The sequence below is a fragment of the Macrobrachium nipponense genome, chromosome 25, assembly GCF_015104395.2.
Source record: "Macrobrachium nipponense isolate FS-2020 chromosome 25, ASM1510439v2, whole genome shotgun sequence".
In the NCBI taxonomy this organism is placed as follows: domain Eukaryota; kingdom Metazoa; phylum Arthropoda; class Malacostraca; order Decapoda; family Palaemonidae; genus Macrobrachium; species Macrobrachium nipponense.
Genome location: NC_087214.1, coordinates 20446810 through 20460541, shown reverse-complemented (window position 1 = coordinate 20460541; position 13732 = coordinate 20446810). Strand labels below are relative to the sequence as shown.

Here is a 13732-nt window from a genome sequence, read left to right as displayed (position 1 = left end):
TTAATTTAAATTAGAAATTTATCATTAAAACAGCTTAATCAAATAAAATATGCCATAGAACATAGTCGTTTAGTATTTATCATGCGTTTGGCAGCAGCGTAAGCATGGCCTGACTGGCAGTGTAGTTATCATGCATAGGAGAAGGTAAATATGACAGAAAGTAAAGTTGTCTTTGAAATAAATTCATGAATGTAGTACATACTGAATATACTAGTAACTTATAATGTCAAGGGCTTGACTCAATCTCTTGAAAAGTGTCTTAGAATATAATCCTTAATATTCATCATACGTATGGCAACAACGTATACATCACCTGTTTTTGGCAGCACTAGGCGTAGATTATCTAGATGCATAAACAAATACTTCCTTACCACTCTACAATTACAATAACAAAATACAAGTAGCCTACTGGCCCAATCAAGAATAGTTTTCATTTCATTCCTGCTATTTTCATTATCAATTTAAATCATTTTTTAATCTTATGTAGACAACTTTATTATGTTTCTATTCATATTATAAGAGGTGTTGTCTGTGACTGGTAGTAATGAGGAAACTGTTAATGCCCTAATATAGTGCAATTGCTAACATAACACATCCTTAATGGCTCTCTCTCTCTCTCTCTCTCTCTCTCTCTCTCTCTCTCTCTCTCTCACATTGCAGAACCTTTAAGTTTTACAGCAATTCAGGTTTTTACTTTTATTGTTCACCACATCTCAGATGGCTTGCCTTTATACATATATTGCTATGCATTCAGACTAGTGTTTGAAGTTGAATTAAAAAAATGTCTTGATGCACAAACTTCCAATTCCAATATTCACTTCTTTTTTGGATATCTCCTTTATGGTCAGTTGTATTTATTGTATTAACCAGTTTACAATATATTCCTTAAGTGTCATAAATATCTGACCAAATACCACTACAATATGCCACGCACACAAACTAGTGTAACTAGCCTTTTCAAGGAAGTGACAAGTACTACTAAAAAAGGGCCCTGTGTGAAATGTCTATTTGTGATGAAGAAGTAGCTGAAAATGGCACTCGTGTGGAAAAACACATCGCTAAGTGTAAGAAATGTGATGATAATATAAAGTATAAGTATTTTACGGAGATGAAATTAGATCCCAAAAGCAGTGCAGAGACATTTGCAGCACAAGAGTTCCAAGAGAATTTAGATGAACCTGAAGAGACAGAAACCTCTTCTTCGCCTCCAAAGGAAGTTAAAAAGTCTGGATCAATTACACAGTACTTCAAAACAACATCTCAAGATAAAAGAAGCCAAAGTCCATTAGCTTCTTCCAAATTGGAAAAGAAAAAGTCACAAACGACCAAAACAATGTTTACTCAACAGAAAATTAAAATATTCCAGTACATGGACCAAATGTCTGAGCCTCAAAAGGTGAGTATTTTATTCAAATTCAATTATTTAAAGTCATCCTTTCACTTCATCATTGTTGTCAAAATTTGCAGTGTTTATTGAATAAACTCATCTGTTCATATAGAACATTGGAAACATTAGTGGAACACTTTGATTCATGTATAATAATTTTTTCTCTCTCTTTTTACATTAAAGAAACAAGCTCGGACACTGCTAGCAAAAGCCATATTTTCATCATGTTCTCCACGAGACTAGTAGTAAATAAGCACTGGCAGGACGTTGTTGCTGTTTTGCGGTCATCATTTAAAATACCAAGTAGGGATCAGTTGTCAAACACGCTGCCAGAGAATATCTATTAAGATTGTCTCTCCAATGCCAAAGAAGCAGTAGCATCATCCCAGAGTGTAGCAGTACTTTTAGATGGTTTGATAAATATTAGGTAATTAATGTTTAACCTTATTTACAGTGAAGATAGTAGGAGCCTTGGTAATGAATATTGGCAGCAAATTGCTCAGTTTTATTAAGATCTGACATATAATACAGTAGACAAAGTACCAGCAATCCAGCACCCACCAGCTTAGCTGTAAAGGTAAGCAATTATTAAGTCTATAGCAAATAAGCAATGCTCTATACCAGTCTCTGAACTCAGAGCAGAAAGTCTATCAAACACATTGGGTTGGATGTGGCCAGGTCCAGGGGATTGAATTGCATTAAAGAATTTAGGTTTTAAGCCAAACACTGGGGCAGCAAAGGCCATTCACCGCTTTGGAGTGAAGAATAAGCCAGAGAGAGTGAATAGCAATATTAAAGAAAGCAAACAGACTGAGGTAATAGTGGCAGGACAATTATTGTTGCAGCTCGGGGCCAAAGGGATACTGCAAAGACCTTAGATAACACCTGTTAGGTGCAATTCTATGAAATGATAAAGCCTGAGAACATTGCTGTATAGAGTATGGTTGATAATTGGTTACATTTCCAGGTACGCTGATAGGTACTGGGATTTATTCTCTATAGAAATATTTATTAAATGACCAAGATTCTTATTACAGAAATGAGGGGATCATCAACATAATGGTAACAGTTCTTACTCCAATATTTTGGAGAAGCATTTCAACAGGTGCTGAAAGTCACACTGGGGAATATTTTCGCCAGATCATTAAATCAGTCGTGGAGGAAGTGGGCCCAATGAAGGTGTGGGGAGTTTGTACTGATAACGCAGCAAACATGAAGAAAGCCTGGGTAGTAATACGAGAGGAATTCCCTCACATACCAAACATATGGCTGTCTTGCCTATACACTTTATCTAATGTTCACAGATGATATGAAAGCAAAATCTATTGAGTCGATACAAAAGGAATGTACTAATCTTGTAAAGCACATTAAGAATAGTCAAAAACTCTTGGCCATATTTAGGAAATAGCAAAGTGAAGGAAATGAGGCCAAAACTTCTCTGAAGCTCCCTGTGAAAACTAGATGGGGGTCGGTCATTCACTGCATGCAGTCAATTCAAGAAAAGCAGACACCACAGAAGTTGGCAACTGATGAGGAGGCTAAGAAAGGGTTAGAAAAGAGTGCAAAGGATAATGACTCTACCCTCAGAAGTTTTCTGGGACAAGATTGCAGGATGTCTTCAGTTACTAAAACCAGTAGCAATTGCAATAACTATGACTGAAGGCGATGATTAGTATCTTTCAATTGTAATGAATGTTTTTCATGATTTGCAAAGTTCCTTTGATGAGCAGTTGCCAAACTCTCCAGTCCTCCGAAGTGAGGAATCTCACCTTAAAGAAGTTGTCTCCAAGAGACGAGAGTGGCTTGTACAGAAAGTTCACCTGGCTGCTAACTTATTGGACCCCCGTTATAGAGGATGTCACATAAGAGATGAAGAGGCACTTGATGCGATCGAATTAGCATATGAAGTAGCTGTAAGGATGCCAAGTATAGATAGGAAAAGGTCTTGGGAGACAGCCGAGTTTAGGGCAAAGGAAAAATTATTTAGTAAACCCTTTATCTGGCAAGGTATGGACCAGTGTAGTCCTACCTCATGGTGGAATGGTATGTGCAGCCACACACAACTTTCAAAAGTGGCTGCTGGAATATTAAATTTGCCCCCAACCAGTGCCTCGGTTGAACGGTCATTCAGTCGCCACTTGCATACCCATTCCTCTGATCGCAACCGTCCATCAACAGATAGGGCTGCCAAACTTGTATATGTCGCTCATCATTTGACATTAGATGAAAAACTTCATCGAACTTCTACTCACAGCCATCAATATTAGCAGATGCTCCCCTTTCACAAAAAGAAAAGCCATCATCATCAAGATGCTCCTCTGCATCAAGCTTAAAGGATAAATCTTCACTCCAGGATTATTCTTCAGAAGACTCGGAGGAAGATTTAGGTTCCGATCTACAGAGATCACTCCTTTGGCAATGATACCGATTCAGACTTGAAAGTTTAACCTTTTTGGGAGGCAATTTCATTCATAATTTTGGGCCAAAGTTAATGTTTTGTTTCAGTGTAAACTGTCTGTACCTTTCGTTTAAGTTTTGTGAAAGAGATGCAGGCTCAGCGTTTCTTTTTTATCAATAATTGAAAAAGTTGTCAGTATTGGCGAAATGGATTTTTTTTTTTAGATTATATTAGCAGTGTGATTTCAAAGAGCATTTTCAGTTGAGTGTCTCTTTTTCTGTAGAAATGTATACAGTATATATGTATTTCTTTTCATGGCTGAAGCATCTAATGAAGGTCTTGCTTTTGTTCTTTATAGCTTCTTATAAAAATGACATCCATAAAAAATTCAAAGATTTAGGAAAACTTTTTATGAGTAGATACCCTTATTTTAAATGCTTCATGTTCAGATTTCATTGAATGACAAAAATTATCATTTTTATTTTAGGCCCTTTAGGCTATATTAAAATGGTCACATTATATCTATAAAACCTATCTCTGTGCTGTAACTTCAAGAGCATGTTTTATTTAAATTTTCTTCATTTAATTTCATAGGGCTATTTCATTGTTTCACGTTTTGATCTCAAAAGAAAAATGTTTTTCATCAAAATTCAACTATAAAGAAAAGCAAATATTATCATACTCAGATAGCTATTAAAAATACCATTATATTTTGAGACTGTAAGTGAAATTCTTAGTAATACTTCATAAATCTCAGGATCTAATTATCAATTAAAGAAGCATTTTTACCCTCAATATCATTATTTTGATAATTCCTCTAGTCTCGAAGGAAGGTGGAAGTCTTAAAAAATATCACATGTCCATAATAAGTATTAACAGGATCACCAGAAAGGTCCAGAACATGAAAAATTGGGGGAAAAGGAAAAAAACGAAAAAAACACGAAAATTATGTTTTTTTCCTGCAAAAAAAACAAGAAATGAAAAAAAAACTTTTTTTCACAACCCTGTCTGACCACTGCATGCTACACTCAGATCCTGTTTTTTTCAAAACATAGGTTAAGTGATGTTGACTGTCTTTTTTGTATGTGCTCTCTCTCTCTCTCTCTCTCTCTCTCTCTCTCTCTCTCTCTCACTCACCCATTGATAGGCCTACGCACTGTAACAACGTTCCTTGTTTTTTCGGTCCCGTGTTGTATCTGAAAGAAAATATTTGCCAGCCACCGATCTTTTCTCTGACGGGGAAGATTCATTCTCTCTTTTGCCTCTTCGTTTCTTCTCTCTTCCGCTTCTCCCTCTTTTGTCAGTCGAGTTGTCTTACAATTTGCCCCTTTTATCAAGATGCTTCTTCCTTTAGTCTTCGGGAATCTCCTTTCAATTAAGAGGCTCTGCATGTGAGCTCGATTCTCCCGGAAGTGACGTCATGCCTCTCAGCCAAAAAGAAGTGGAGGAGGAGGAGATTGTAAGTCTCGGGGAATTCGATCGAAAATAAACAACGAAGGGAAATAGAAAGTAGCTCTTACTTTCTCTGGTTTCGATGCAGGTTGAGGGAAGATGAAACCTTTGTGTGTATGTGTGTGTGTGTGTTTGTGTGTGTATCCGTTTGTGTTTGCGTCTTTCCGTCTATGTCGACTCCTCTGTGTGTGTTGTGCTGACTCGTCTACACAAACAGGTCTTGAAGGAAGTTCTTGTTTTATGTAGGCCTTGTCTTGCTCTCCGGTCCTCTAAGTTGCATCCAAACTGCAGTAAACCGGGTCAGAAGAACGTGTCGGCAACTTATGACACACAAATCACGAACATGTTGCAGATAAGTCAGTGACTGAATTGTAGTGCTAACCAGTGTTCCATCACTTGTTAAACATTTCTTCTTCAATGACAGTTGTTGAATTGTTGACAACTTACTTGTGATATGTCTTCAGTAAGTTGCCAACAGAAAATTATGACATTTGTCAACTTGCTTTCAACCTGTTTATGATATGTATGCGACAAGTACTCGACTTGTGTATGACATGTTCTACTGTGGTTTGAACTCACCTTTAGACTGATTATCCTGCTTGACAGAGCTTGGAATAAAGAAAGACATTTTGCCTCTCTTGAATAACTCATAACTCTCTCTCTCTCTCTCTCTCTGAGGAGGAAGTTGTGTAAAATATTCCACCGTCTATAACGTCTTATTTCCTCATTTATCTCTTATCAAAAAACGCGTCGTCATACGGATTTACTCTTTAGCATTCCTCTCAGTAGGGAAAAAAAAAGAAGAAAAAAAATACATATATATATACATATATATATATATATACATATACATATATATATATATATATATATATATATATATATATATATATATATATATATATATATATATACTATGTGTGTGTGTGTGTGTGGTATGTGTCTGAAGAAAAAGGAAGGGAAATGATTTAGGGCCACAAAAATTAACAGATGAATCAATGGCGGAGAGGCTGCTCATTTAGTATGAATTCCAGGTGTTGTTTTTCTATTAAGGGAAAGAAATAATAAGGAAATATCATTTCTCTCTCTCTCTCTCTCTCTCTCTCTCTCCAGTAATTTCCTCACTTAAAAGATTTATTCGTCACCTTCTTGAAGAAGGCAAAATAAAAAAAAAGGAACTTTATTATCAGTCCCATTTTTTTCCAAACCAAACTTTCAAACCAGAGTTTTTTTATCTCGCCTCCCTTGACACCAAATATTCTCTTTCTTCTCTTCTTCTTCTTCTTCTTCTTCTTCTTCTTCTTCTTATCTTCTTCCTCCTCCTCCTCAGTCTTCAGTGAATTCTTATCTTCCTCCTTCAAGCTCTCCACCTGATCGGAGTCAGCCTTCGTGAATATCTTAGAAGTCTTTCTGGAACTGAGAGACCAAAAATCAAAATAGGATTCCCAGCGATGAGATCAGATTGAAAGAGACGCTTCGGATATATTTTCTCAGGAAACTGCTTTGTTTTTATGAAGTTATTTATTTTTTAAAGAAAATTGTCAGAATTTGTGGCGTCGTATAATGACAGCGGTTATGAATTATAGTTTTACCCATTCTAGGATCCACTTAGGTGCCTAGTGCCATCAGTGGTCTTCACGCGGTGCACTGGAGGCACTACTAATAAGGTTTTTTGTAGCGTTCCTTCAGCCCCTGGCTACACGCCACGTTTTTTTAGCATTTTACTTTATACTTCCATTCCCGCTTCCTGAGCGCCTCAGTGGCGTGATCAGTATGGTCTTGGCCTGCCACCTCGGTGGCCGCGAGTTCGATTTCCGGGCATTCAACTGAGGGGTTAGAGATGTGTATTTCTGGTGATAGAAGGTCACTCTCGACGTGGTTCGGAAGTCACGTAAAGCCGTTGGTCCCGTTGCTGAATAACCACTGGTTCCATGCAACGTAAAAAAAAAAAAAAAAAAAAAACACCAAACACCATTCCCGCTTCCTTTCTTCAGGATTGCTGTCCAACCTCTTTGACGGTTCCCTCTTAGTGCAACTGTAGGGTTTTCTTCCAATTCCACCTTGATATCCCTCCACTTCTTCATCTCCTTCGTTATCTGGATCTCTTTGTGTTGCTTTCCAGCTGCTCTAACTCCCTCTTTTTACTCCCTTATTTAAGCGCTGATTGGCCCACCCAGTGGTTGGCTTGATGCGTCAGTTTCGTCAATGAAGAAATCACAACAAACTCACGAATAAGGGAGAAGCTTCAGGTTTAGATCTATCGTTCCTCGAAGTTGAATCTTGTGGTTTCATTTTTAGAGGCTACAGTAGGTTCTGTACAGCCCTGTCCACACTAGCGGGCGCTGCCTGACGACCAAACACTGTTTCCATAACCCGTTCCACTATACTGACCGACCGAGTATGGTGCCAGAATGATGCTAATGTCTGGTAACACTGCTTTAGAAGCGACAGAAAATACGAACAGCTGGAAGTGCCCGACGTGCATGCCCGCTAGTGTGGACCAAGGCCTTAAGATACAGATTCTTTACGGATACTACAGAAGCTTTGTAGAAAGACCCGTTTGTAGTATTGTCTCCTTGATCTCTATGTAAGTAGGTTGGATGAAGTTTTCTTTGGAATCAGAAGCAAAGTTCCTCCTGGAAATTGGTCCGAAAAATAAAATTTTAATTGAAAAACGACTTGTTGTGGAACTTAGAAGAAAGATTCTACGTGAAGAGCTCTTTCACACACATACACACACACACACACACACACACAGAAAGTTACTTCAGAAATTCTCCCCCAGGGGGCGAAGCGTCGAGGGGCAGAGGAAGCAGAAGAAAGTAAGTCCTTTGATATTTGATTAAACCAACTTTTGGAATTTCATAACTGATAGAACGAGTGAAGAAGAGGACGAGATAAATTATCGTTTTTTGGTTTTGATTCTCTCTCTCTCTCTCTCTCTAACTTTAATTCATTTATAGGTGCAAAGTCGTAAGGAAACGCGTTGTCAGTCGTTGTTATTCTGTTTCTAATTTTCTCCAGAACAAAATCGTCCTTAGCAGACACTTTGGGGCTTCGTTCGGCTTCTTCCATAAGTAACGAGGTTCGTTCATTAAGTGACGAAGACCCGAGATTATAAACTGCACTTGGATATTTTCTTGATACGTTATAGCTAACCTGAACTGACCTTTACTTTATACACATGTATCGCGTCTAAAATGGGAGCAGAGGGAAAATGAACCATAGTTCGGTAGAGGTTAAGTACAGAAGTCTGCTAAGTTGGGGTCCGTTGAGTTGAGGTGTTACTGGGCCAGTTGTTGTTCAGAAGACATTCCGATAAACAAACTGAAATTAAATAAAAACTTATTGTTGAAGGCAATTTATCATGTTTGGTTGGCAACAACGTTTAATGATAATAATAGAAAAAATAAATTGAACAAATTTTCCAAAAGGAAAAAGAAATTGAAATTAAATATACAATTCTTATTCAAGGCAAGCAAGTGTTTGATTCACAACAACTTTTAATAAAAAAAATTGAAATAGAAAATTTTTTCCATGAAGATGGGCTTCCAGGAAGGAGGAAGAGGGTTGAGATGATAGTTAGGTGGTGACTCTCGACACGGTTGAGGAGAGAGAGAGAGAGAGAGGAACGGGATTCGGATTTAAATCCCCGGAAGAAGGAAGGATGAGAAGCTCTTCCTGGGATTCTCTCGGAATTCAAATCGTGTTCCCGAAACTGATTCTTGGTGTCTCTTCTCTCGGCCGATTTGTTCTCCCCAGGGGGAGAGAGAGAGAGAACACCTTTCCCTCGAGGCACAAGTAAAATTCAAATTTCGGGTTATTGGCCGGACCTGAAATGCGTCTCCCTTCACCGTCCTCTCCCCCCCCCCCCCCCCCCCACACCCCCGCCACCTCAACCCCATTTCATCAAGTGGCCCCCCAAAAAAATCCTCCGAAGGACAAGGGTCGTCCCGAGGCCTTCGAATCACTTGAAAGGGAGAGGAAAGAGAGAGGAGGAGGGACCTTTGAGGTTGTCCTCAGAATGCGTTGGTCAGAGATGGTGCTCTCTCTCTCTCACTCTCTCTCTCCTTTTCCACCTTTTTCTCATTGCCATTTTCGTTATTTTTTATATTTATTATTGCGTATGTCATATAATAATAATAATAATAATAATAATAATAATAATAATAATAATAATAATAATAATAATAATTCCATCTTGTTTCAGTTTGGGAACGTTGTGAGAGATTGATTTGCTTATGAAATTCAGGCTGTCAAGCCCAGCACATGAAGCCATTCAGGACTTGAGACAGTGAAATGATTGAGTTGGAGTGGTTGGACAGCAAGATGAGGAGATCCAGATCTGAAGGTGGAACTGGGAGAAATCCCATCAGTTACATTATGAAATGAAAGGTAGAGGCGTTGGACAGCAAGATGGAAGAAAGGAGACGGGAATGGAGGTCAAGTAAAAAGAAACGTAATACTAATAATTATAGTAACAATTCAGGTCCATTAGGGGACCGAAGGGACGCTGCAAATAACCTTAAGGAATGCCTACGATTTGCCACAAATGTGGACACAGGAATTGTATATCCTAACACATTTTTTAATTCAGAAACTGACATTGTCGCTAAATGTTCTTTATGAATAGACATGATAAATCTTCCTTTTGAGTATGGTCCTGTGGGAGAGCTACGGTTTACCTAGGACAAACATATTTTTATGATTATTACGAATCCATTGAGCATCACTTTCTGTTTAGTTTATTGGTTTTAAAAAAAAGTGTTGTGTAGGAATTAGTTCTAGTAGAGAAATTACCTTTTACAAATAGATTGTTCATTTGAACAACTCTGGCTAATCGCGTCTGTTCTCCAAATGGTTACATATTTCTTTCACGATTATAATTCAACTTCTGGTGTGTGTGTGTGCGCGCACGCGCTTGTGTAATTGATGAAACAGACTGAGCAAGAACAAGTTGAATTAGAGAGCTCATCAATCTTCATTTTAATCATTTTTTTTTACGTTAGATGAAAGTGTTCTATCAGATTAATGCTGTGTTGGACGTTCGTTTACAATTTACAACAACACAATAATATTATGTTTATTTAAATAGTATTTATGTTAATTTTGTCTGTAATGGAGTAGTACTCAGACTTCACAAACCGACAGAAAAGAATAAGAGGCTGAAGTACCTTTTGAGTAGAAGCTCTGTCGGAGGTTAATTTACACTTTACATCAACACAATATATTGTGTTGTCTTTTGTAAATGTATTGCTGTTAATTTAGAAAAAGGCTGCAAGGCTTCACAAAAATAAATAATTAAATGGAAATTTTACAGAAGGTAATAACCTCTTGAGTAGTAACTGTTACGGACATAAATGTACAATGTACATCACCGCAATATATTGCGTTGTCTTTTGTAAATAGCAATACTGTACATTTTTCTTAAAAGGGTTTAGTAAAAATTGACAAAGAAATCTGGGAGGTTTTCAACCGGTAAAGTAACTTAGACTGAGTTCCATAAGGAATAAAAATCCTGTTAGGATGATTCCTTCCGGACCAGAGATGAACCGGTGAAGTGAGAATCCTTATGAAGCCATTGTTGGGGAAAGGGACATCGAGTGAAAATGATTGAGAGAGAGTTGTCTTCGCGTGAAGATCTCGGGAGGAAAATTGTGGAACTTTCAGTAAGAAAATCATGTGTAATTTGAGTCTGGGCTTGATTGGAAGGTCAGGGGAAGTGGCTGAGATGTTAACAGGTTAATGACTGGAAGGATAGAACGAAAATTATGAAAAATTAAACAAGAATGTTAAAATGGTGGAAAAATAGTAACACAATATTCTGGGATGTAGTTTCAGAAGGGGAGAGAGAGAGAGAGAGAGAGGGGGGGGGATATGAATTCTCCAAGTTAGAGAGAGAGAGGAATTCTCAATGTTAGGGTCCTACGTTCAAAGTATTTCCGTTAAAGTTAAAATCACCAGTCAAGTTGTTTGATGTAAACTTTGTCGATGATAAAACTTCATTTTACTTAATCTCCCGAAGACTTATCATGATTTTGTTTTTTATATCAGTTTAAATGCTTCTCGTTTAATGGTTTTAACTTCTCCATAATGCGTTGTGATTTCACTTTGCACTTTTTATAACAATTTCATTTTCAGTACTCGATTATTTCCAAAATTGTAACCCATGAAATGTTCCAGCCTGTGAGAATAAGTAGCCGTTGTCAAATGTGATTTACAAATTACCCATTCATTCTTTTGTGGTGAAAAACGACTGACACAAACCATTCCACAAAGGAAACCGAATGGAATGATGGTAGACGCATTCCTTCGACCAAAATGAGAGGGAGGAGGTCAACACACAAAGCAGAAGTGACCCGAGATTTGTCTAAGGACATCGGATTCCCTTCGGCCACAAATTACCGACAAAGGAAGAAGCATCAGGGTTGATGGGACATTTTGTCAATATTATAATGGCCGTCACTTTGTCAACCCGATTGCAGATCGCTCCTACATTTTCCTCCCCAATATTGATTCTGCTTTTTTTTATTTTAAGAGTTAGGGTACATCCGAAATGCAATTCAGCTTGCCATAAACATATTGGTACCTTACCACATACATGTCCCAAACATGATGAGTACAAGTTGACAACTTCTTCTTATAACACATATGTCATAAACATGTACACCACAAATTAACAACTTGTTGACTATCCATACAATTACCAGCATTTGGCCAAGAGTCATTCTCCACCTACAGTTGCTGACTTGTTGTCAGCTGTTTGTGATTGCAATCAGAATGTGATATTCAGTGTGGTCACCCATCCGAGCACTGAACTGGCCATTGTCACCTAGAGAATAGAGCTGATTGTCTGAAGCAAATGCCGATGAGAGGTCTGGATGTTGAGTGACTCTGCCTATGCAATTGAAGGCCTCAGTTCTTGACTTGATTGCTGGAAGTGGACCTCTTCTGTTCTCTGGTCTCTTCTGGCGAATCAGGAGGAAGTTGACAGAAAATGTGTTGCAGATATATTGCTCTGTTGTTATGTGTTATTCTCTCTCTCTCTCTCTCTCTCTCTCTCTCTCTCTTCCCTTTAGTAATGTTTTATCTTTGTAATTTCCTTTTTAGAATGTTCTTACTGAAATTTTATGTTGAATCTTGTAAACAGTTTGATAAGTCGCGAATGAATTTAACAGCCATAGAAGGAAAAAGGTCAATGTTGTCCAGTGAATTAGATCATTGAAGTTGAATCTCCCGAGTCCAACTGTGGGACGTATTGTGACCCATTGCCGTCCTCAAGGGACAGCAGAGTCTGTTGTGAGTTCAGGAAAATCTGGTCCGAATTTGACGGCTGTCGCTGATAAGAGGCCTTGAATGTGTTCTCTATAGAGACTAATACTAAAATTGCTTTAAATGTCATGTTTTTATTGATGTCAACTTTCTAATATTTAAACGTTTCCCGCTCACTTACGTTTGTGAACATAACGTTTCTCACTATGGTTATTCTATGGTGACCAAAGTCATCACCATCCCGTAGAAGGTTAGTACCGTCAGTACACCTCACGCGGTGCACTGTAGGCATTACTTAAAGACGGTTCTTTCCAGCGTCCCTTCCATGGCCCCTAGCTGCTGCAACCCCTTTCATTCATTTTAGTCTACCTCCGTTCATGTTCTCTTCATTCTATCTTAGTTTGCTCAACCTTCTCTTGGCAGTTGTCCATAGAGCTCATTCAGCTGCAAAAGGTTTTCCTCCTGTTACGTCTTTCAGACCTTTCTACTCTCAGTTTCCCTTTCAATTTTCCATTCCGAAGTCTCCACCTTATATTTCCTCTCTATCGTTATGGAATGATGTATTTAATTTTATCTGTATTTTAACGACAGACACTCAAAACAGATACATTTGCTTACGCGAAATTCACAATCTTTTGTTCACAGTTCATAATTTGTTTCATCAACTTGAAGTTCAGTAATGGACTCTGGCACGAGACTAAGCTGTTATCCACAAAGGTGGAAAATTAAAAGGCATTTTTTTTCAGAGTACCATAACACAACACCAAATAAGAGAGAAACAACAGACACAGAAGAGTAAAAACAAAAGAATGTACAAAAAAGGATAACAAAGTCTCTTTTCCAAAGTCAAGATGAAATAGTTCTGTGGTTTGTTATAAATTCACTAAGGCTTAATTGATTTTTCAGGAAATCTTTTCTCCCTCTTGAGATCGATCCTGGGGTTCCTTGCTGGTGTGGATAGATCTTGGATACGTTGATAACAACTGGACCAGGGGTGTTCAAACTGTTTAGCTCCGTATCGAGAGAAGTTAAAAACTTGTAATTTTATAAAATAATAAAGAGATGATAATATTAATAATGTATAATATAAAATTATCTTTTTGATATTGAGTCTGTGCATATAAATATGAAATTTCATTTTGATTAGTCTTTCCGCTAATAATAAGGCTGAAGGTTGTTACAAGCATTTAAACAGTTACTTACTGAAGAGGGCTGACGGAGAA

General features: G+C 37.8%; 1 protein-coding gene across 1 annotated transcript in view; it reads right to left on the bottom strand.

The window, feature by feature from the left end:
* Positions 1-4731: 4731 nt before the first annotated feature.
* LOC135199011 (uncharacterized) overlaps positions 4732-13732 on the bottom strand; it is a 193612-nt gene continuing 184611 nt past the window's right edge. Inside the window, exons 3-4 of the mRNA XM_064226926.1 lie at positions 6459-6653; positions 4732-4744 (exon numbers count right to left, since the gene is read on the bottom strand). Of these exons, the coding sequence (XP_064082996.1) occupies positions 4732-4744; positions 6459-6653 (208 nt within the window). The remainder of the gene's footprint in view (positions 4745-6458; positions 6654-13732) is intronic.